General features: G+C 46.0%; 1 protein-coding gene across 1 annotated transcript in view; it reads left to right on the forward strand.

Annotated features, from left to right (window-relative positions):
• The window catches only part of DEPDC5 (DEP domain containing 5, GATOR1 subcomplex subunit), a 128784-nt gene extending 107470 nt beyond the window's left edge, over window positions 1-21314 (forward strand). Inside the window, exons 34-42 of the mRNA XM_030335706.1 lie at window positions 12-89; window positions 597-729; window positions 2824-2932; window positions 4685-4909; window positions 9644-9813; window positions 14636-14807; window positions 17352-17412; window positions 20313-20395; window positions 20557-21314. Of these exons, the coding sequence (XP_030191566.1) occupies window positions 12-89; window positions 597-729; window positions 2824-2932; window positions 4685-4909; window positions 9644-9813; window positions 14636-14807; window positions 17352-17412; window positions 20313-20395; window positions 20557-20849 (1324 nt within the window). The 3' untranslated portion in view covers window positions 20850-21314. The remainder of the gene's footprint in view (window positions 1-11; window positions 90-596; window positions 730-2823; window positions 2933-4684; window positions 4910-9643; window positions 9814-14635; window positions 14808-17351; window positions 17413-20312; window positions 20396-20556) is intronic.
• Window positions 21315-25178: the final 3864 nt, after the last annotated feature.

The following is a 25178-nucleotide window of genomic DNA, read 5'->3' on the forward strand; positions in this document are numbered from 1 at the left end:
TCTGTTTACAGCTCTCAGCAGTTGGCAGCAAGCTCCTTAACCTCATCCTCCACCCTGACGGAGATCCTAGAAGCCATGAAGCACCCCTCGTAAGTGGCTCATCATGTGTTTGAGTGCAAGGGCGGGAGGATCCCACAGGCCTGAGCCATGGTGATGCACAGGCAGTGTGATTTGGTGGATTCATACCTGGTTGTATTGCTCACCAGCTGCGAGACCTTGCACAGGTTACTTGACCTCTCTCAGCCTCTGTTATCTTGTTTGTAAAATGGGATACTGGTGGCTAAGTCACAGGTTTGATATAAGAACTAAATGAAATAATTATGTAAGTTACCTAGTATAATGCCTGACAAATATAGGTAATGCTCTAAATGTCAGATCCTTCTTCCTTCCTCTTTTCCTTTTCCCCCTATAACACCTTTTGTTCTGTCCTGCGGATTTCTGTGGGTTTAGGAATAGTGTAGAGAAATTGTGCTGCACAGGTCCTTCCTTCAGATATTCAATGCTTTAGTGGGAGTCCCTTCTTTTTCATGTTCTCTTTCTGCTTGTTGCCCTTGTGCATACATACCCTGCTTCCTGCCCGCCACGTTGGAATTCAGGACAGGAGTCCAGCTGCTCTCGGAACAGAAGGGCCTCTCGCCATGCTGCTTCATCAGTGCGGAGGTGGTGCACTGGCTGGTGAACAATGTGGAGGGTGTCCAGACGCAGGCAATGGCCATCGACATCATGCAGGTGAGAGAGTGTGGGCAGGACCCACAGAACTGTCTGCTCAGACCCCCATGAAATCAGAGCTGGTCTCTGAAGCAGCTGCCCTTTTCAGTAATGTGATCTGTAGGTTGGGGTGAAGCTCTGTTTTTAGTAAGTGTGAGGCCTGTCTGGAATCAATGAACCCACAGGTTTTGATTTGAAAGACACTATACCTTGACTTAAAGATCTGTCAGAATTTATCACGAGCTGAAATGTTCGGATGGAGTCTGCACTTTTGAACCTTGGAGGAATCTCTGTAAAAGATTCCCAGGAAATGCCTTCCCTCTGACCTTGAGCCCCTATATCCCCCCTGGTCAACTCCTGCTCATTCAGGATCCAAGGCTCTGCCTCATGGACCTTCTGGTGCCCTGTATTTTACTCTGTCATAGCACTTAGCACAACAGAAGGAAAATTCTATCTCATTTCATTTGTCTCCCACCTTGACCAGACTTCTTGAGGGCAGAGCTACCTCTTCTTGTCCATTTGTATATCATCATGCTGTTTGGCACATGGTGTAGGCATGTAGCAAACACTTGCTGAATTTAATGACACTGTTTAAGCTCAAGAGGAAAAAAATAGGAAAGGTCAAGTTGGCTGATGTGGTTCACACCATTCTGTCCACACAGAGGACCCCACTAGAAATAACTACCATGCTGACCAGCTGGCTTGTCATCACTGAAATGTAAAATCAGTAACTGACTTAAATATGTATGCAGTCTCTGGCTCTGTGCTGACAGCTCAGAGCCTGGAGCCTACTTTGGATTCTGTGTCTCCCTCTCTCTGCCCCTGCCCTGCTCACACTTGCGCTCTCTCTCTCTCTCTTTCTCTCTGTCTGTCTCCCTCAAAAATAAAAAAATAAGCATTAAAAAAAAATTAAAAAAAATAAGCATGCAATCCTCAGCTGTCTCTTTGGGGGTCGTAATAGGCAGTTTTGCATGGCCTGTGCCTTATTACATATACTCCTGTCTCTCTAAGAATTGAATTTTCTTGTTTGCACATTGGAATGTTTCTACAGCAGTTAGAATGAATGAGCTGGAGGGACACATGTCAACATGGATAAATGTCTGAAGCATGATGTTGAGTGAAAATCCAATATACAAAATAACAATAGTATTATGTCCTTTATTTAAAATTTAAAATCTCATGAAAATACCTCATATTCTTTATCAATACATGTCTATATAATAAAATGATTAAAACCTGCATGAGAATAACATTATACTACATTACACTAATGCAACATTACACTAACCACTTATTTGGTGGTTTGGTGAGAGAGGAGGAGGAATGGGACATATTAGAGTCCATATTTAAGTTTATTTTTGAGAGAGAGAGAGGAAGAGTGGGGGGAGGGGGAGCAGAGAGAGAGGAAGAGAGAGAATCCCAAACAGGATCCATGCTGTCAGCACAGGTTCCACACAGGGCTCAAACTTATGAACTGTGAGATCATGACCTGAGCCAAAACAAAGAGTCTGGTGCTCAACTGACTGAGCCACCCAGGCATTCCCCCTGCTCCCCCTTTCTTTTTTTATAAAAAGATCTGAAGTCAGGGCACCTGGGTGGCTCAATCAGTTGAGTGTTTGACTCTTGATTTCAGCTCAGGTCATGATCCCAGATTTGTGGGATCATGCCTGAGGTCAGACTCCATGCTGATTGTAGAGCTTGCTTATGATTCTCTCTCTCCCTCTTCCCCACTTCCCCACTCTCTGTCTCTTTCATTCTAAAATAAATAAAATGAACAAAAAAAAAAAAAAAGGAAAGAAAGAAAGAAAAGATCTGAAGTCAGTATAAGCAAAATGTTCACTTTGTTCGAGTTGTGTGGTGGTGTACCTGGATCTTCTTTATATTTTTCGTATGTTTGAAATAATTGATGGTGTTATAATATGTATTTGCATTGTGTAATATAATTCACATCAGGAAAAACATTTATCATAGAGCAATCATCATGGCTGATGAGGGGTGATGGGTAGGGTCTCCTCGATGTTTTGTCACTCCCTTGACTCCAGCGTATAAACGAGGGCTATACCTCTAAGATGTCCCTCCACAGGAATTTTAGAGTTTCAATGTCTCTCCTTCTAGAAAATGCTGGAAGAGCAGCTCATCACACACGCATCTGGTGAAGTCTGGCGGACCTTCATCTACGGCTTCTATTTCTACAAGATAGTCATGGACAAAGAACCTGACCGAGGTCAGAGATGAGGCGAATGCTGTTGCCCAAAGGGGCAAATGTTTTTCCTGTTGGCTTGCTCTTTAAAGTGACGGTGCTTCTTGAGTTCCTTGTGTGACTTTGTATTCTAAGAAGACAGATCTGTCAGCTTCCTGAGCATTTGTACTTAATTTAAGCATAATCGGAGTGACAAGTATTTCTTAAAGCTATAGTATGTTCTTCATCACAGCGGTGTGGATGGAAGATAAACCTAAAAGAGGCCAAGGGATCTGGTGTGAGGAAATCCCCACGGGCCATTTTTTGGTTACCCTTTTTAATTACAGTGCCCTTCCCACCCATTCAGTACAGGTGGTTCTGAGTATAACATGCCAGGCTCTAATCAGTAACTTACAGCACTTTTTACTTGTTAGACTCCATTTCTTACCCCAGAAAGACTATTAAATCCTAGCATGCTTTCTAAGATACAATTTAAGTCTTTTTTTTTTCCTTTTTTTTTTTAAATTTTTTTTAAAATTTTTTTTTTTTCCAACGTTTATTTATTTTTGGGACAGAGAGAGACAGAGCATGAACGGGGGAGGGGCAGAGAGAGAGGGAGACACAGAATCGGAAACAGGCTCCAGGCTCTGAGCCATCAGCCCAGAGCCCGACGCGGGGCTCGAACTCACGCACCGCAAGATCGTGACCTGGCTGAAGTCGGACGCTTAACTGACTGCGCCACCCAGGCGCCCCATCTAAGATACAATTTAAGTCTTTTTTTTTTTTTTTCCTTTTAATGAGAAAACAATTCCCAAGAGGGGGACCAATTCCAGCAAGGTCAGAGCTGGAGACACTCGCTTGTCCAGTCCAGCCATTGCCCACCAGGACCTTGGCTGGAAGTGACCCCCTCCTGCAGACAAATGGCTTCTCAGCCTCTGGATTTCAGGAATCATACATGCATCAGATAAAGCAGCTAGTGCCCTGTCTATGCTCTCTTATCCAAGAATGTGTCAGAAGTGGATCTGTGCAGGTGTTTTTCTGGTAGCCACTGATATGTCTGCTGCCACCTCTTCCCTTATGTTCCCAGTTTGGCCAATAGATACCTCTTTTACCTTCAAGTAGAAAAAAACCTGGTTACTATTACCTGCTCTGAAAATAGAGGTCTGAAACTGAGGATAAAACATATTTTTTTAACTGAAGTAAAATTCATGTAACATAAAATTAACTATTTTTGGGGCGCCTGGGTGGCGCAGTCGGTTAAGCGTCCGACTTCAGCCAGGTCACGATCTCGCGGTCTGTGAGTTCGAGCTCCGCGTCGGGCTCTGGGCTGATGGCTCGGAGCCTGGAGCCTGTTTCCGATTCTGTGTCTCCCTCTCTCTCTGCCCCTCCCCCGTTCATGCTCTGTCTCTCTCTGTCCCAAAAATAAATAAACGTTGAAAAAAAAAAATTAAAAAAAAAAAAAAATTAACCATTTTCAAGTGAACACTGGCATTTAGTACATTCCCAGTGTTGTGCAACCACCACCACCTCTGTCTAGGTCCAGATCGTTTCCATCACCCTGAAAGGAAACCTTGTGCATGTTAACAGTCACTGCCAAACTTCTCTTCCCGGCTGCCCCTGGCCACCACCAATCTGCCTTCAGTCTCTAAGGATTGGCCTATTCTGGACATTTCATTTAAGTGGTATCGTGTAATATGTGATCTCTTCTGTATGGCTACTTTTACTTGGCATAGCGTTTTCAAGGTTCAGCCTTGCATCAAGAAAATAAGCACTTTCTCTCCCCTTTGCTTTTCCCAGTGGCCATGCAGCAGCCCACTACCTGGCACACGACAGCAGTGGATGACTTCGCCAGCTTCCAGCGCAAGTGGTTTGAGGTGGCCTTTGTAGCTGAAGAACTCTTACACTCCGAGATTCCTGCTTTCCTCTTGCCCTGGCTGCCCAGCCGGCCAGCCTCCTATGCAAGCAGACACAGCTCTTTCAGCCGAAGCTTTGGGGGGCGGAGCCAGGCAGCTGCACTTTTAGGTAGATGCTCGACCCAGATGGGACCTGGGGATGCGCTGGTGGGTGGCTGAGGGAGAGTGGCAGCCAGCCAAGGGAACAATGCCATGTGGACCAGGATTAGAGCCACTGCAGCTATCATACTGGTACTCTGTTCGTCCGCATGGTGGGCTCCTGCACTAGCTCCCACTGGCTGCATGGGTCAAGCTCATTGTCTCAACCAATAAACAGTGTTAGACAGTTCTTAAATCAGGGCACAGTGCTAATCCTGCACAAATAGGAGAGAATAGACAATGTAGCCATTTTTCCCAAGAAGCATCCAGAATACAGGGGGTATGAGCTGGTGCTCGCTTCTGGTTTAGTACCCGCCACAGGCCTTCCTAGGATCTTAGTGTCCTAGGATCTCTGAAGAAGAAGGAACCTTGAAGTTTATCCATTCTAAACACTCAGGCTGAGTGCAAATCTGCCCTCTGCCCTTCCTCCCCAAATGTACTTACCACATTGAGGAATGTAAACTAGGAGTCTTCCTGCTTTTCTTTGGTCCCTGCAGCTCCAAGATAGGGACAGAACACCCACTTATTGAATGGTGGTGGCCTCTGGTAGGAAATGGGACCCCTGTTCTCAAGGACTGGACTGATGGGTTGGCATAATGTGTGCTCTAGGCAGGGTGTCATGAGGTTTGTCTCAATAGCAGGTTAGAGAGAGAGATCCTAAAAGGCCTCTAGAAGGAAGAAAGGAAGGAAATGTAATGTAGACTAGACTGCAGTGAAATAGCACCTTCTACTTAGTTTGCCTGGCGATGCCCAGCTGCTAGAATGGAAATGTTAATAGGTATTACAGTTTCCAGATCCTCAGATTCACTTGGATCCAGACAGCTTTGACTCACCTTATAGCCTCACCCCAGCACTGTGAGAACTGGGGCATGGAGAAGACAAAACTGAAGAGAGTGGCTCCTCTGTCCCCCAGGTAGTCACGCCTTCCCCTCTGCCTTGTTTTGCATTTCTAATTCTCCACCTTTGAAATCTTTTGGCAACAAAGAGGCCACATACTCCCTACCTGCTAGTTACCAGTAGCACCCCACCCTCAAGTGTGACAGAATATCTCCTGACATTGCCCAACGTCCCTGCTTACTCCTTGGTTTGAGTTACTGCTCCTGGAAAATGCTTAGGAACTTTTCCCTTTGTGTCATCACCCTGGTTCTGGAGGCTATCTTGACAGTTTCTGTATGAACATCGTCATTTCCAGAGTCTCCTCCAGCAGGCTGGTAGAACTCTCTCTTGCCCACCATAGTCCCAGGCTCAAGATGAGATTCAAATCATTTCAGTTTAGCTTTGGTTAAAAGATACTTTTAACCAGTTTACTTCAGAAAATTGCACATAAAGAGGAGCAGCATATGGAAAAATAAGTCATCTGTCCAAAACATAGGGAGGGTAAGGGAGAAGAGAGGATTTATGTCTTTGGCAGGTAGTTTATTAAGCAGGCGTTCTTCACTGGTGTCTGCACATGGGCATTAGGGGGTCAGCATTGATTCTGAAACTAGACAGTCTCACATGCATGCATATTTTCTTGAAGATATCCCTTTATTAGCTTTCCAGTGGCTCCCATGATTGTTACAGGGGAATTTCACTCATCTGCTTCTTTTCCCATCACCCCTCCAACAGGAAGTGAGTTTCTTGTCCTTTTAAACCTGACATAGCATTATTACTGCTAATTCTATCTGGTAACACCCCTCAGACCTTTGTGTTAAAATATGAGATACTTTTCCCCATCTTTTTTTTCAGGTTAGAATATAGACTTCTGCTGTGTCATTTACCTAAGTGAGAAAGATGAGTTGTTTTTGAATTGGACTGTCTTCAGTGTTGGGGTTTTTCCTCAGGAAAAAAATTAACATGATTTATAGGGGGAAAAGGGCCTATGTATCATTTATGACCTGCTCCCTTTTTTGTTTGTTTTGACATGTTCCTCTTTAAACATTTCTGATTCTTAACTGGAAAGCTGTTTTTCTCAGCAGTAAGCTGTTTTAATATGCCTGATGATGCTGCACAGTCCTATCTGCCCTGGTCTGTGGTGACTCCCACTCCCCCACTCATGTCACCCTGTGTCACTGAGCTATGAAGCCATAGGGGCATCTGAGACTCTGGAAGAAGCAGCACCAAGTCCCTTAAGCCCACGCAGATACCTTTTACTTCTCAGCTTTTTCTTGATAACCCCACTAGGTCTCAGGGTCAGAAGAGGCTGCTGAGCATCTTGGTCCAAACCCTGACGTGTGAATATTTTCCATCCCACTCCTAATAAGTGGGGAGCCAGCTGCTCCCTGAAAACTCTCAACAGGACACTCACTCTTGTGACTACTTTTTCTGTTATTGGGCAGCTCCGGTTGTTAACGTTGATCTCCAGTGTCCTACCTGAGACTGCACTCTCTCCTCCGGTGGCACTGATCCCCTGCCCAGGTCATTGCTAGCCCCCTCGCTGTGACCCTGGTAAAGGATGCTCAGTCTGCTCCTTCTCTGGGTTTGTACTTATTTATTGGGACTCACTATATCTCACCTCCCCAAGGTGAATAAGTCTGTTCTTATGGAAGTAAGGAGTGATTCAGAAAAGGCGCTGAAAGCTGCAACTTGGCTGGGGCTTACACCCTTGCCAACATCAGCCTGCTGGCCGCATCCATACTGTCAGATCTCACTCCTGAAGTATGAAGCCAGTGGTATCTTGAGCCTATAACTGTTTGCTTGGCTGAACAGTATACTTCCTTGGGCTTCCTCACACCAGCCTGTTCTGAACTGAATATGCCAGATGGGAGAAAAGAGATGTGCGAGATCACTGCTGGTGTTTGTCGAGTGCCCTTTCTTTTGTGACCTGGGCTTTTCACACGGGGGAGGAATATACTGTCCAAGACCAGAGAACAAAGCTTTCCTCCCTTGATTGAGGCTATTAAGTGAAAGGCTACTGTGGTTGGGCTATGAATCAGGAACACAAGGCAGAGATAAAAATTAGTTTTGATGAGACTTTTAGCATTGGAGTTGCCATGTTCTTTAGCCTGAAGTGTCATAGATAGCTAAGCAGTATCCATGGGAGTCATTGACAGGCCTCAGATTGAGCACTGGTGAGCTTGTAGCCTAAATGGGGAGGAGGGAAGAACAGGAGAGCTGCAAGTGAGGTGGCTAAAGGAGAAAGCAGGAGGTAATCTGTGACCCCTTGGCAGCCATGTTTTACTTGATCCTCACCCCTACCCTGTGAAGCAGCTGGGCGGGCACCATCTCAGTTTGCAAACGAGGAACTAAACCAGGGGAATTGAAGAATGTTCTCGGGCACACGGCTAAATGGCAGAGCTCAGATTTTCCAACTCGACATCAAGAACATTTCCCATTTTACATGTTCTGGTTTTGAGAGAATGATAAGCTGTATACCCATTCACCATCCTAAGCCATGGCTCCACTGCCTCCCAACAGAAGTTCATTAAAATTGCTGACTCAAGAGCTGTTTTGTCCTTGTCAGTGATAAAAGCCACTCAGGGCTTCTACCTGCCAAATGCAGAACTAAGCTGACAGCTTCAGATAAAGAGATACCATTGGATTCACGTGGGCGGGGGCGAAAGGAGCTGATAACGGTTTGTAGAAACCCTAGGTCTAGCACTGCCCAGTCAGGCAGAGCAGAGCCCTGATCTTTTCATTACTTCTGAGCCTGTTTAGTGCTATTAGTCTGGTCAGGAGCTTGATTGATCCATCTCTAAAACATCCCTATCTTGGGTTTGAGTATGATTTCTGAGCAGGAGTTCCAGACAGGATGAGCTAGTCTGAAACCGACCTGGGATCTGAAAGCAACACAGTCCATGGAACAGGGTGTTGAGCTTCATTATGAGGTTTCATTTCTTGAGAACATATTGTAGAACTATTGCCTTCCTGGGTTGAAACCAGAAAATCAAGACTTCCTCCTCACTGTGGTCTGTGCTGTCTGTCCCATTGTGTCCTTCTGTGGGTCACTGGAATGAGAAGATCTGGAGTTCAGCCTGAAGCTGAAGCTCTGACTCTGGTCTTGGGCAATGCATTTCCCTTCCATGGGCTACTACTACTTCCTCATCTGTAAGTGAAGGAGTTGGATCAGACTGGGGGAGGCAAACTGTGGCATTATTAACCAGCCAAATCTGGACTACCATCTGTTTGTTTGTTGTATAATAATTTTTATTTTTAGAGCACTTTTTGGCTCACAGCAAAATTGAGTAGAAAGTACAGAGTTTTCATATACTTCCTGCCCCAACACACGCGCTATCAATGCCCTGCTCCAGAACAGGGCATTTGTTACAATTGAACCTACGTTAACATGCCACCACCCAAGGTTTCCATTAGAGTTCACTCTTGGTGTGTACATCTCGGGTTTAGACAGATATGTAATGACAGGTATCCACCATTGTAGTATCATACAGAATAGTTTCACTGCCCTAAAAAAAAAATCCTTCTGTTTTTTGTAAATAAAGTTTTACTGGAACACAGCCCAACCTATTCATTTACATAACATCTCTGGCTGCTGTGCACTATGATGACAGAGTTGAGTAGCTGAAACAGGGACCACATAGCCTGTGAAGCCTAAAATATTATCTGTCCCTTTATGGAAAAAGCTGGCCGACCCCCAGACTAGATGATTTTCAGGAAGCTTCTAGAATCTGTGATTTTCTGTTAGGTAATTCTGCATTTTGTTCTTCCTCTTCATCCCGCTCCTTCTTTTCCCTCTCTCTCTTGGGACCCCTCCAATGCTCTGACATAGCTGCCACTGTCCCGGAGCAGAGGACTGTGACCCTGGATGTGGATGTGAACAACCGCACAGACCGGCTAGAGTGGTGCAGCTGTTACTATCATGGCAACTTCTCCCTGAATGCGGCCTTCGAGATCAAGCTCCACTGGATGGCAGTGACCGCTGCCGTCCTCTTCGAGATGGTGAGAACCTCCTCATGCTGTGGTCAGGGCCTTGGCTCACCTTGCAGAGGGGGACAGTGGATGCTTGGTAGAGATTCATGTCACTTTTTGTTTTCTTTAGTTCAGGCTCCAGTTACCTTTCACCTACACTGCTGGAATAGCCTCATACAAAAAATTTAAACACAGTAAAAAATTCAAATAGCTTAAAGGGAATAGGTTGGGATTTCTCAGCCTTGGCACTCTTTTTTTTTTTACTTTATTTGTTTATTAAAAAAAATTTTTTTTAAATGTTTATTTACTTTTGAGAGAGAGAGAAATAGAGTGTGAGCGGGAGAGGGGGAGAGACACAGATTCCAAAGCAGGCTCCAGGCTCTGAGCCCAGAACCTGATGTGGGGCTCGACCTCACGAACCATGAGATCATGACCTGAGCTGAAGTCGGCAACTCAACTGACTGAGCCACCCAGGTGCCCCTCAGCCTTGGCACTCTTGATATCTAGGGCCAGATAATTTTCTCTTGTGGGGGGGCTGTCCTGTGCATTGTAGGATTTTGGGCAGCATCTGTGGCCTCTACCCTAAACGCCAGTAACACACCCTCCTTGTGACAAACAAAACATCTGCAGGTATTGCTACATGTCCCCAGGGAAGAGGAGTATTGCCCCCAGTTGAGAATCACTGGTCTAGAGTGAAAAGTCCCTCTCCCAGCCTTGTCCTATCCTGTTCCCTGGGACTCCCATCTAAAAGCAACCACCTGGGGCTCAGTCAGTAGAGCATGCAACTCTTGATCTTGAGGTCGTGGGTTCAAGCCCCACACTGGGTTTAAAGATTAAATAAAATATTAAAAAAAAAAATAAAAGCAATATCCTACCACTTTATTGAGTGTACTTCTAGAGAGATTATATGCATATACAAAGCTTTGTTGCCCTTTTTTTTTTTTTTTTTTTTTTTTTAACATATGGTAGCTTGGACTACATACTTAGTTGACACTTGAACAATGGAGGGTCTGGGGATGCCGACCTTCCATGCAGTAAAAAATTCAAGTCTAGCTTTTGACTTCCCAAAAACTTAACTACTAATACCCTATTGTTAAACTGAAGCCTTAATGATAACTTAAACAGTCAAGTCACACATATTTTGTATGCTATATATATGTATTACATACTGTGTTCTTACAATAAAGTAAGATTTCCTTTTTTTAAGGAAGTCACAAGGAAGAGATAATACCTTTATAGTACTCTTCCATATTTATTAAAAAACAAAAACAAAAACTCATATATAAGTGGACCCAAGCATTTCAAACTAGTGTTGTTCAAGGTTCAAGTGCAACTAGTGTTGCATTTTGTTTTGTCCTATTATATATTCTCAGTATCAGCAAAAATAAGTCTGCCTCATTGTTGTGTTTTTGTTTTTGTTTTTGTTTTGCCTCATTGTTTGTATCATCATTTACTTAACCAGTCCCTATCAATGAACATGACTGCTTTTAACCCTACCTCTCAACAGGGGTTGGGGGAATGTGCAGTTTTGCCCCTGTGGGAGCATTTGGTAATATCTGGAAACAGTTTTACTTGGCAGAAATGGTAGAAGAGTGCACCCACTGGCATCTAGTGGGTACAGGCCAAGGATGTTGTGCATCATCCTACAATGCATCTCACAGGACAGTCTCTAGGGCAAAGAATTAACCAGCCCAGATGTCATGAGTGCCAGAGCTCAGAAGCCCTCTTTTAATTGGTCTTCTGCCTGTCTTTCCTCCTCCAGTCTTCCCTGGCCTGTCTAATCAGGTCACTCATTGCCCACACTCAGGCCACTCCCCACCCTCAGTCCCAGCACCTGTGGAACAGATACTCCATAGCCAAGCTGTCAGTATCTTCCAGGTGCTCTCTTTAACCATCTTTGCAGTCTGCCACTCATTTTATACACTCTCCCCTTCAATCCAAAGGAATGTTTTTCTCAAGCTTTAACAGGGTCCCGCTCTCCTCCCACACTGGCTCAAACATCTCATCACGGAGCTGAGAGCAGCCAGAAAGTTCAGAAAGACTTTATGGAAAGCTAGGAGATGACCAAAGAGAGTGAGTACAACATCAGCTGCCAGCATATAGTTTTTCTGTCCAGGGCTCAGAGGCCTAGTTTTGTCCCACAAGACATGATATCCTGGGGAAGAGATTTGTCTGGGTCTCTGTCTGTCCAGCCCCAGTCTGCCTGCACATGGCCTTAGTGCCCCTGAGGACCCCTCCCCTGGAACACTGGAACATACTTAAGGTCCAAATCAAAAAAGACACCAAGCCACCTGTCTGGTTCAGCTTATAGAAGTCACTGGCACTTCCCCAGCCAGTCAACACTGAGATGACCACTCCCTCCAGGCAGAACTAACCCTCTGACCCAATAGGCTAAGCATTCTCCTTGGAAGCCCCACTAATAGTCCTATCTCAGAACATGACCATAACATTCATGGACATGCACATATAGTCACAGTTTGGCAGAAAGAAGAGTATTTATCTCCTCAGGGGAATATGGCAACAGTCTTTTCAAAATACACTTTTCACACCAATTCATGTAAAACCCACGGAAAGCTGCTAATCCCTTTATCATTACAGTTTTGAACCTTGAACAACACAGGTTTGAACTGCATGGATCCACTTATATGTGGATTTTTTTTTTTTTAGAAGTACAGGACAGGACTATAAATGTATTTTCTCTTATGATTTTCTTAATAATGTTTTCTTTTTTCTAACTTTATTGTAAGCATAAGTTTTTCGGGAGCCAAAAGTTATATTCAGATTTTTTACTGCATGGGGTGGTGGCATCCCTAACCCCATGTTGTTCAAGAGTCAACTATATTTTGTTAGGTTGTTAGGTTTTTAGAAATCTCTAGTGTAGATTAATTATTATTAAAAAAATTTTTTTTAGGGGCGCCTGGGTGGCGCAGTCGGTTAAGCGTCCGACTTCAGCCAGGTCACGATCTTGCGGTGCGTGAGTTCGAGCCCCGCGTCAGGCTCTGGGCTGATGGCTCAGAGCCTGGAGCCTGTTTCCGATTCTGTGTCTCCCTCTCTCTCTGCCCCTCCCCTGTTCATGCTCTGTCTCTCTCTGTCCCAAAAATAAATAAACGTTGAAAAAAAAAAAATTAAAAAAAAAATTTTTTTTTTAAATGTTTTTTAATTTATTTTTGACACAGAGAACATGAGTAGGGGAGGGGCAGAGAGAGAGGGAGACACAGAATCTGAAGCAGGCTCCAAGCTCTGAGCTGTCAGCACAGAACTGGACGCGGGGCTCGAACCCATGAACTGTGAAATCATGACCTGAGCTGAAGTCGGATGCTTAACTGACTTAGCCACCCAGGCGCACTGTAGATTAATTATTATTTTAAGGTAGTGTCCAAATTTGTTATAAATCACATTTTATTAGGGTAAATATTATGCACATATTTATATTATATAATATTTATAATATTATAATGCATATTTATAATATAAAATATGACATTTAAAAATATTACATAAAATAAAAAGAGCCTTAGTGTTAAGTGTCTGACTTTAGTTCAGGTCATGATCTCACGGTTTGTGAGTTTGAGTCCCACATCAGGCTCTCTATTGTCAGCACAGAGCTCACTTTGGATCCTCTGTCTCCCTCTCTCTCTCTGCCCCCTCTCCACTTGTGTTCTTTCTCAAAATAAACTTAAAAAAAAATTTTTTTTAATAAAATCTTTAAAAAAGTTATTTTGGTTGAACAGAGATCTTGTTTTTGTTGTTGATATATTGTTGTTGTTACAGGTGTTTCTGGGAAAACAGCTAAGAGTGGTCCCCTTCAATTTTTGACATACTCATATTTGTTTAAATCAAGTTATGGCTCAAACTAGATTTTTTTTTTTTTTTCTCATTTTTTTTTCATTTTTTCAACGTTTTTTATTTATTTTTTTTTTTGGGACAGAGAGAGACAGAGCATGAACGGGGGAGGGGCAGAGAGAGGGAGACACAGAATCGGAAGCAGGCTCCAGGCTCCGAGCCATCGGCCCAGAGCCCCACGCGGGGCTCGAACTCACAGACCGCGAGATCGTGACCTGGCTGAAGTCGGACGCTTAACCGACTGCGCCACCCAGGCGCCCCTCAAACTAGATTTTTTTGAAATAACATTTAACACAAATCTCTTCTGTATGCCAGAGCCATGTGCACCAACTTTTTTTTTTTTAAATATACACAGTTTTATGATTAAAAAAATATCTTAAAATGTAGAAAATTGCCACTTTTCTCTGAGAAAATGTTATTGATGGGGAGGTTTGTCTTGCTGCCACAGTTAACTTTTGTTCTCAATCTTTGGACAGACACCTTTTGGGAGTTTGTGGGAGAGTGGCTCTCATTCCGCCAGGTCAGGGCTTATCGCTTTTGGCCAGAGGCCACCACAGTCATCTCGCACCCTGCGTCATGTCCCTTTCAGCCAGCTTGAGTGGATTGTTTTCCTATTTGATACTTTGGACTTAGTAAATTTTTGATAAAGGACATAATTAGAAGGACTTAACTTATATCCTGTGACCTTCCTACAACATCCTGTAGAATGAGAAGGCGATTTAGGAGGCAAGAAATAGCTCTCTCCAGTCTCTTCCTTCCAGAAGAAACACTGAAGTTGCATAAAGCTGTGAGGACGAGCTGTGTGCTTAACTCACAGTTTTTCAGGTATTTGTCAGGAGGTTAAACTGTGCATTTTCCTGACCAGGATTGGTTTGGATCCAGTGAACATTAATAAATGAACATGCCAATCAATATGTATGCTGCCACTGTGGTGGCTTCGCTCCTTGGGAAGTATTTTCTCTTGTCTGAATTAACTTGGAGATGACACTGTTTCTGTGCTTCCCACCAGGTCCAAGGCTGGCATCGAAAAGCTACTTCCTGCGGCTTTCTGTTGGTCCCCGTTTTGGAGGGTCCCTTTGCGCTGCCCAGTTACCTGTATGGTGATCCACTTCGAGCTCAGCTCTTCATCCCACTCAACATCAGCTGCCTGCTCAAGGAGGGCAGTGAGCATCTGTTCGATAGTAAGAGATACTCCCCTCCGGAGGTTCTATCTCCATGAGTAAGGCCACCTCTCTAGGTATCTAATTGACACAGCCTAGTGCACAGAGGGAGCCGTTGGACAAGGGATCAAAATGATCTAGGTTTAATGCTGGTTTTTCACTTAGTGGCTGGGTAACCCTGGGTAAGTCACTTAATGTCTCTGAGCTTCAAATTCCTTATCCCTCAAATGAGAGCACATGAAGTTTAAAGCTGCCTTGCCAACTCAGGAAGACCCTTGTGAGACCTGGAGCAGATGGTGAGTGGGAGAAGGTATGATACACTGTAAATCACGAGTGGCACTGGTATTCTCCCCACACTCTCCTTTCTGTGCTCCAGCCTTACTGGCTTGGGCTGTGGGAATTTGAACCTTAAGGGAGGCATTGAAAGCAGAACAAGATACAGCGTCCTATTTTGCAAAGCTGTACTGTGTCAGCACCTGGAACACTACATGTGGCTCGAGTCCTGCGTCGCAAGGAAGACAGAGCAGGAGGGGGCTCATAGGAGGACAGCAGGGCTCTGAGCCCTTCCCCTGAGAGGGGTGTCAATCTAAACGTGGGGAGACAATGGGCTGAGCCACCCTGCTGCTCCACCTGAGCCCAGCCGATCTCTGAGGGCAGGTGTAGGACAGACAGAAGGAACAAGACTTACTTCACACAGCACAGAACTTTTTATCACCAATTAGTTGCCCATTGTGATGAACATATAAAGAGCTCCTCCAGAGCTCTTGGTGAACTCACAGATGACCTTTTTTAAAATGAAAAGTTAAAAAAAAAACAGTAGCCCTTTGGTTTCTCAGATGTAGAAATTGTAAGTGTGAATGGAAAAACTTTTGGTGTAAGGGAAGTGGTTTCTTCTTTTGTCCATGTAAGTCTGCATCATGGTTGGTGGAAGAGAACAGCCCAGGGGTGAGAGGTCCCTCCAGGTCAGGGAGACCACACTAAGTGTCCCCGCACCTTTCCTGTGACGGGCTGCCCCGGTGGTACAAACAGCTTGTGTTCCAAAGGCCTGTCTGTATATTCTTTGTTTACATCTCAAGAAGACATTTTTATGTAGACACAGTGTTTCCAGTGATGGCTGGGGTTCCAGGTGGGCCCCACAGAGCCACTAGAGGGCATAGATCTGTGATCCTTAGAGTCGACAGAGTGCTCTTCACACACACATACACACACGCGAGCGCACGCACACACACACACACACACACACACACACACACACACACACACACATACATACATTCTCTAACCTCACAGCAGCTAAGGCTATGAGAGGACCATTACAGTCCTGAAATGCCACATGATTATATTCGTATCTGATGATTTCAAGCCAGGCAACTGCCTCATGCTACTGTTTTTAATATGCTCAGGAGACACTTCCCCCACACCAGCCAGAGATTCTTCTGGGGTTTTCCACCTTCACTGTAACAGCACAGGATTGCTGGCAAGGCTGGCATTGGAGGACATTTTTTGTGTGAGCTGATGGTTTTCCCTGCCAGTTGTAACCCAGGCTTTAAGACCAGCATCCTCTGTTGGTTGCCATGGTTACAGGCATGGTTACTGAAGAAAGGAGGCCTAGTTTAAAGGAATAAGGGCTTCAATCTAAAAGTCGATTTTCTTGCTTCTGTGCTACTCTCTTCCTATTATCTCCCCTTCCAATAACAGTGGATACAAAATCTTAAACATCTGACGAGGAAGCTGCTGTACGTGTTTTTCCTATTAAAGCCAAAGCCTTTTTTCTTTCTTTTTTGCTCTTTAGTTGCCTAGAACCTTCAAATGTATCCTAGATAGAAAATTCCAAAACGTACAGAGCCCCTGTTTTCATGTCTCGAGAAGTTGCACCTCCAGCCGTCAGCATCTTGGTCCCAAGAGCAGTGCTGGCCCATTGCCTGTTGCTGTGTGACACCTGGCCTCAGCCTCCACCTCCTCATCAGCTCTCAGTCTTCACACCAGCTGTGCAGAAGAAGCGAGGCTGGAGCAATGATGTGGGCAATGGAGAAAGGCACTTCTGTGCCCTCCTGCCCTCCCCAGCCTATCACTTTTCCAAAAATAATTTTCGTATTTATTTGCTTCGATTTCCCCATTCCTAAAATGGAGCTTATAATATTGTCTTTCCTTGTAGGGAAATGGAACATTGGTAATAAAAAAAATTTTTTTTCTCCTTAGAAGCAGATAACATGCATGTAAAGCTTATCTTTTGTTTGTACTTTAACATCATGTTCCTTTCCACTTTTGGTATAGGGAGTCATTAGAACGAGGCTTACATCAAGTTCCGGTAGCTCACACTCGTTGCTGAGTGTGAGCAACGAGTGCCTTTCAGAACCTGATAGAGCTTTGGGGAAGGGATGGTGAGAAAACACAATTGGTCCTTGGGACAGAGGCTGGTCTTTCAAAAGCAGGTAGTGTGGAAAAGCGTGCTTAAGCTGACGGGGGAGAAATGGCCAAGAGAAGTGAAGGGTATAGAAGGCCAAAGCCAGGAAGAATTACAAACCTTGGAATCAGACCCCTGCTTTTATTCTTTTCTCCTTTTAGGCTTTGAACCGGAAACATACTGGGATCGAATGCACCTTTTCCAGGAAGCCATTGCACACAGGTTGGTCCCTGAGCAAGAAGGTATAGTGGGAGGGCATCAGTGACTATCCAGCAATTACCAAACCCAAACCCAGTTTGTTTCATTTCTGGGGAAACGGATCTGGCCCACCAATGACAGCCTTGCTGCTGACCTCCAACAGGACCCTTTGCCTTGGTTTCAAAGATAAGCATTACCTGTCAGTTCCTGTAGCTATTGTTTTTCGGACCTCATTACTTTCTTCCAGTTGAAGGGAGAGCGTAGAGCTCCCTCCTTAGCCTCCAAGAAGACCCTGGTCCAAGCTGTCCAGGAGATTACATAGATGAAAAACTGTAAAACGTGTCTCAAGCCTCTAGACACACGTTGAAAAGATAATGAAGGGTTAAAAAGCAATAGATAAGTCCATAGGTTTTTACTGGCGCCTAATATGTGTGCCAGGAAAGGGCTTTCCTGGGCTTAGCTGTCTACCCCTCAAACCAGTCCAGCTTTGTCTCCAGAATGCACTAGGCAATGTCCACTTCATGTTAATCATGGCAGAAGTAAGTCCTCTGTTCCTGCTTCCATAATCCTCTCTCTGCACCTTCTTCAGTGTCCTGTCATCTTATTCAAACATCTTAAGCTGTTACCACCGCACCACGAACCTCCCTCCTGCCCCCTGCCCACCATAGACTGGCTGCTTCTTTCAGCAGGAGTGGGTGCTGATTGGGGGCAAAAGGTGGGGAGTACAGTGGGTCGGTGGCAAAGGGCCTCGATGCAGGAAGCAGACAAGCCTGGTTCACCTCCGCCTCCACCAGCATCTGGCTGAGGAACCGTGAACAAGTTTTGGAACTGCTTCACCTTCATTTTCTCACCCTTCACTGGGTTGTCGGGAGGGTTCTCTGGAGTTCCCAGCATCTAAGAAGCCCTTGGTAGGCAGTAGGTATTATTAGGAAGACCCCAGCCAACTGACAAGTTTATAAGCAGGTCTGATGCTTCCCATGGATATCATTGGGTGGTCGTTGGATTTTGCTTACTAGATGTCACTTGGGACATGGCCTTTATTTGTCAGATGTGCTTTTTTCTTCATAGCATTCCCCTCCTGATCCAAACTCATCTAGATCCTAGGCATATCTAAACTTTGCCCTGTCCTCTTCAGAGTGCTTTTTCAGCCTTCAGACTCTTCACATCTTCTATTCTGTGTATCACTGCATGGACTCTACTGTGTGTCCCTATACCTAAACATGCTCCCCCTTCCCCACCTCACCCTGCTCCCCCTTCTCCACCCAGACCCACCTTACCCACTAAACCTTCTCCCCTAAGCCCCCACCCCCGTTCTACACCTGTCAGTCTTGTTCCACCACAGATTCCCAGGTCTCTCCTCTCTAAATCCCTCCTTTTTTCCCAATACACTCTATCCATCTATTACACTAGTTTAGGGGTCCCTGGGGGACAAGGGTATACATTTTTCTCATTTTTGTTTCCGTTTAAGCACCAAGGCAATGTGCCGTGCCCAGAATAGCTTTTGCACAGAATGGAACTCTAGGTTAGAATGTGGCTCCAAAAGGAAACATTAGCCCATCCATAAGATTCATCTCGGATGGCGTTAGAGATGGGTCCAGAGAAGCTGATCCATCCATCCTACCCCTGCTGTGGCTCCCCAGCTCCTCCTTTATTTTTGTCTGGGTGGGACTGAGCACCACCCCCCCTGCCCCGCCCTCACCATAGTCCTGGCTGATGTGCTCCCCAAGAGGACAGTGAGGGGGCCAAGCACCATATGTTTAAATTGCCTTTTTAAACTTAAAGATCTTCCTCGTGATCTAAAGAAGAAATGAGGCAAGAGTCTGGTCAGGCTGATCTATGCTGAGTAAATAAATAGCCTTAATTGGAAAATGGAGAGGAAGAAAGGCAAAATCCAGAGCCATTCCTACACATGATAGGGTCAGCCTATACATGACAGAGCTTTGAGTGCACATTAGCTTGTCCATTTAACTTGCATATTTGATTTCATGTGTTCTTTGATAAATAATTAGTGAATGTCAGTGTAAAGCTGACAGCTTATATAGAGGATGCAGTGAAAAGGAGACAGGTGTTTTACCTCCTTTAGTTCTACCTACATTGCTGCCTTCATTACATAAACCTCTCAGACTCAGGGCAAGAGCCACATCTGTTAATGTGTCCTTTACAGCACTTAGCAGGTAGAGCTGTAATAAATGTGTGTGATGGAAATAGAAAAACCCGGAATAGAACAAGCCATAGATGAGAAGCAGAATCTAATAAGTCATAGATGAAAAGTGGCTCCTCTTGCCCATTTCTAGAACACAGCAAAGCAGAGAGCCCTAGAATCGTGTGCCTCATTTTTAAGAAGAGGATTTCAGTTAAGATAATTTATTCTATTTCAATTCAGAGCCTTGTTCGAGGGCCTACTATGTGTTTGTCTGGGAGAACTAAGGGAAAGAGGTGTGGCTAGGTGAATTAAGATAAGGACCTTCCCCTCTCAAGCATGTGGATGGGCACCTTGCCCCACATAGGGCGTGATGTGGATTCCAGTGAGAGGCAGAGAAGAGGTACGGGATGGGAGAAAAGAAGCAGCCATCTTTTTTTTTTTTTTTTAATGTTTATTTTTGAGAGAGAGAGAGAAAGACAGAGCATGAGTGGGGGGGAGGCAGAGAGAGAGGGAGACACAGAATCTGACGCAGGCTTCAGCCTCTGAGCTGCCAGCACAGAACCCAACACGGGGCTCAAACCCGCAAACTGCAACATCATGACCTGAGCCAAAGTCGGACACTTTGACTGAGCCACGCAGGCGCCTCTTGAATGTTCCATCTTGAAAGAGATCTTTCCAGGCCCCTCTAGCTCAGGCTGTCAGTCCTCTTAGTCACATTTGTTCCCCTTGTCCCTTTAGCTGAGGAGGCCCTAATCTGTGTGTCTTCCCGTCCTTCCCTTAGGTTTGGGTTTGTACAAGATAAATATTCTGCTTCTGCTTTTAACTTCCCTGCCGAGAACAAGCCTCAGTACATCCATGTTACAGGTGAGACCCTGCAGGCAAAACGTGGGGCAGGTGGGTCCCTGTGGCAGGAGCCTATGCTCGGGGGCGGCTTCTCTTGATTGAGCCTGTGGTTGCAGAGCCACCACATCTGCCCTGGGAACCCTCCCAGTGGTGGTGGTGACACAGGGCATCTTGCTTCTCAGGAACAGTGTTCCTGCAGCTGCCCTACTCCAGGCGAAAGTTCTCGGGGCAGCAGCGACGTCGGCGAAACTCCACCAGCTCCACTAACCAGAACATGTTCTGTGAGGAGCGGGTTGGCTACAACTGGGCCTACAACACCATGCTGACCAAGACGTGGCGATCTAGTGCCACAGGGGATGAGAAGTTTGCTGATCGGCTGCTCAGGGATTTCACGGACTTCTGCATCAACCGCGACAACCGGCTGGTCACGTTCTGGACGAGCTGCCTGGAGAAGATGCATGCTAGCGCCCCGTGAGGCCAGGGTGCACCAGGGCCCACAGCATGGGGAGGATTCCGCTCCTGCTGTCCACGTCCAATAGGGGCAGTCAGGCTCTGGGTGGTGGGCAGCAGGGCCACCGTCGGTGAGTGGGAGCCATTGCTGCTGCTTCCTCCTCCCCCACAAAATGTTCTTCCACTCGAGGAGAAAGACTCAGGAAGAAACTAGCGCTGAGAGCAGGTGGGAGGTCCAGATGGTCCGTGGGAGGGCCTCAGTACTGGGGAAGGGGGCGGGCAGCCCCCGTGAATGTCTTTGGAGAGGGGGTGGCTCCTGTGAGCATCCTTTCCCTCCACTAGCCGTGGGCTTTTCGGAGCAGTCTGTCACTTCCCGCCCAGAAGTGTGCACAGGATGTAAGAAAATTTTGTGAAATAGTGTACCATAGGCTCACACCAACTGTACATACCTGTATATATCAGAAGCAGGAATAAAGTGCCATGTGCGGCATCTCTGGCCCAGCCTGGTTCCTGGCAGCAGTGACCCCATCCTTGGCTGGGCAGTCGGGCCCCGTCGCCAGGGATGTAGTGACAAATGAGGCAGCCACAGAAGGTGAGGAGGACTCTAGAATTCACTGTCTTGGAGAGTCTGGTGGTGGATTTACTGAAAGATGTCTTTTTACAGGCCTTTGGGCAGGAGTAAAATAGTTTCTTTCAGACTTAATGAGCGAATAATACCATACGCAATTGCAGGCTTGTGCTGTTGGAGTGAATGTTGCTAAGTGGGTGAGCCCAGGTGTGGCACATGGATGTCATGGCATTCCAAAAAAAACAAAGGAAAGTCTCTATTGACTCCAAGGTTTAGAACCCACTTCTTACAGGGATAAGATCTAGCATGGTGCCTCAACTGCAGCACCTTGCCCTGATAGTAGGGGTGAGGGGCTGCAGGCCTGGGGGTACCTGACAGGTACTGCCACTGCCTTCCCCTCCGTCTCTCCACACAAACCCTGTGGATTTACCTCCTGAGTAGCTTGCAAATCTACTCACTTCTTCCCAAGTCCTCTGCTACCACTCCCGGCCCAGCCCTTCTTCATCTTCCTTTTCCTCTCACATGGCTAGGAGAGCCCCCTAACCCACCTCTGCTTTCCCTCCAGGCCATCCTCCACTTAGCAGTTAGAGTCTTATTTAAAAACCACTCTGGGGGTGCCTGGGTGGCTTAGTCGGTTAAGTGTCCCACTCTTGATCTCGACTCCGGTCGTGATCTCATGGTTCGTGGGATAGAGCCCTGTGTCAGCTTGCAGCACAGAGCCTACTTGGGATCTCTTTCTCTCTCCCACTCTCTCTGCCCCTCTCCTGCTCGCATGGGCATGCGTGCACACACACACACACACACACACACACACACTCTCTCTCTCTCTCTGTCTCAAAATAAACTAGAAAGAAAGAGAAAGAGAAAGGGAAGGAAGGAAGAAAAAGAAAAGAAAAAAGAAAAGAAAAGAAAAGAAAAAAAAAAAGAAACTACTCTGATCATGCCCACCACTTACCTGGTCCCAGGCTATTCTCCAACCACCCGGAGCATCATAAACTCTTTAGCAGCTCAGATCCTTTGCACATGCTGTTCCATCTGCTTAGAACACTCCTCCTCTCCAGGCTCACTCTGCCCTGCTAACTCCTGGTCATTGTTCATCTGCTCTTTGCTCAAATGCTTCTCCAGGGAAGCACAGTTGGCTACCTGTCAGGTCTTCCCTCAGCACCTTGTACTTCTCTGGCAACGCTTGGTACATTTACAATCTAGCATGACAGAAGCTTGCCTGTTTTGTTTACCTCTTTATTCCTAAATGTGCAGCATAATAATAGATGCTGGAGAAATGGTATCAGCTGAATATGTGGAGTGAATGAATGAACTCTGGACTTGAGAGCCTGGCACTGGGCGTTGCATCTGAATCTCTCTGCACTGGGTTCTTAAATTACTTAATGGAGCCATTTCCTCATCTGTAAATTGGAGCTATTAATAGCACATGGAGAGATTTTGAGTGAATAGATCTGTTAATACATGTGAAAACACAGAGGTTGATTCCTGGTGAGGAACAGGTCCTTGATAAAAATCCATTTTCTTTCCCTTTCTCACCTTTCCTTCCCTCCGACAAACCTTTACTGTTTTTCAAGCGTCAGTGTCCTTCATTTATGGGAGGCTGTCTGCTAGGATGGTGGGAGGACCAGAAGATAGATGTATATGAAAGCACTTATTACCTAGCAGGCTGTAAACAAATGTCAGCTGTCCTGACATTCCCAGATGCGAAATCCTCTGCCATGTTTCTGAACCAGCTTCCTGCATGATGTTGCTGGACACGGCAGACACTGGTCTGTTCAGATTGGATCATGTGGCATTGTCATGTGTGGTCCTCAGTATCCTACTTTCCTCCTCTCTTCCAAAGATGACCTGAGAGTGGTGCCTGAGTGGCTCAGTTGGTTAAGCATTGACTCTTGACTGAAGCTCAGGTCATGATCTCATGGTTCATGAGTTCAAGCCCTGTGTCAGGCTCTGTGCTTACAGTATGGAGCCTGCTTGGGATTCTCTCTCTCTTAATAAATAAATAAAAAACCCAAAAAACCCACAAAGATGACCTGGGAAAAAAAGGCCCAGAGAGTGATTTGGTGGAAGAAGAGGCGGCTAGAAGAAGCTAGAATGCTAGCCACTCACCCTTCAGAAATGAGCCTGAAATATTGATGCCCTTGAACCCCAGTTCCCCCAAATTCTTCCTTTCTCTGACCAACACCTCCTTCCACCCACTCATCCAAGCCAGAATCTGGGAGTAGAACTCAGTCCCCCTCCAGCTCCATCCTAGTCCTTCCCATCTGCCCCTCAGGCCTGTCCATCTCCCCCCATGCCTGCTGCCCAGGTGCAGAGAAAGCCTGGCCTGAGGAAGTGTGTGGTTTGGTTAGACATGAGGGATGTGTGCATGCATATTGGAAGCCTCACACCAGGTGTATAAATGTGAATAACCATTCCTCAGTGGAGAGAGAAGGGCAGGAAACTTGGGGCTAAGAGGACCCAGGTTTAAATTCCAGTCCTGCCATTTCTTCACTGTGAGAGCTAGGAATGTTCTGCCTCCCAAGTGTGGTTCCTCACCTGTTAAATACAGATGACATAGCCTCACCTTTCTTCCCAACCCCATACACACACACACACACACACACACACACACACACACACACACATACTTCTCTTGAGTGTTGCTCTTCTTCTGTGCTTGTGACAATGCAATTATTTGCTGACCCCTTTTAGCATCCTAGGTTCAGAATTTCTTTGGCACACTCTCCAGTCAATGAGAATTGAGTGAATGAGCTGGTGAGACCAAGGGAGCAGATGCACATGGCAGAGCCCCTCACAGGGCCCGGCCCAAAGGAGGAACACATGGACTGTAAGGAAGATCTTCATGAGATCGTCAATCTCATTCCCTAAATTAAGTCATGGAGGGCACTTATTCATGTTGAGAAATAGGCCATCAAAACCCAGACATGTGCATGACATACTTGGGTCACCCCAGTGTAGGAGAGGATGAGGGTGGTCCCGTAAGACAAGATCCTTAGAGCAGAGGGGTTCTTGGTGATCTAGTCCAACCCTTTCATACTCTCATAGTTAAGGAAACATGGAGTGACCTGCTCCAGGGTCTAAGTGGGATGGGGATCAGGTCCTCTGGTTCCCAGGCCCAGTGTTTTTCCAGGCATTTGGTTACAGTCAGTAGTGTGGCAGTTAAGGGGGCAGACACAAGAAGCCAGTGTCTGGATTCAGATTCAGGCACAGCCACTTGCTGGCATGTGCATCTGAGTAAGTTACTGTACCTCTCAGAACCTCGGTTTCCTCATCTGTAAAATGAGACACTAGTACCACCTCACAGGGTCTTGAAACCACAGGAGAAAATGTGGGTAAAGAGTGTGGACAGTGCCTGGAACATTGTGCCCCTCCTTAAACATCAGCTGTTATGATGATTACCCCAGACTCTGTGAACCCCAGGAGAAGGGAATAATCAGAGGGCTGGAGTGGACAGGCTAGTCTTTAAAGAGGAAGTAGGCTTGGGCCTTGTGGGATGTATAGGAGTCAGAGTGTTCAAGAGGCTGAGCCCAGTGTCCTACTTGGGCTAGAGGGCTTGTACACCACCAGCTGCTGTGGTCATGCTGCCTTATCTAGGTCCCAAAGAACCTCTGCTGGGAAGTCTTTGCTATTGGCAGAGGTGCCACATTGCCAAGAGCAGGAAGAGGGCCTTCTGACCATGCTGTCCTGACTCCTCATCATGAACAGGGTTGTTGCCTGAAGCTGAGCAGCTCTGGAGACATTTCTCGGTTTTGTGGTTGTGCTGGGGTGTGCCCAGGCCCT

Source organism: Lynx canadensis, chromosome D3 (genome assembly GCF_007474595.2).
Source record: "Lynx canadensis isolate LIC74 chromosome D3, mLynCan4.pri.v2, whole genome shotgun sequence".
NCBI lineage: Eukaryota > Metazoa > Chordata > Mammalia > Carnivora > Felidae > Lynx > Lynx canadensis.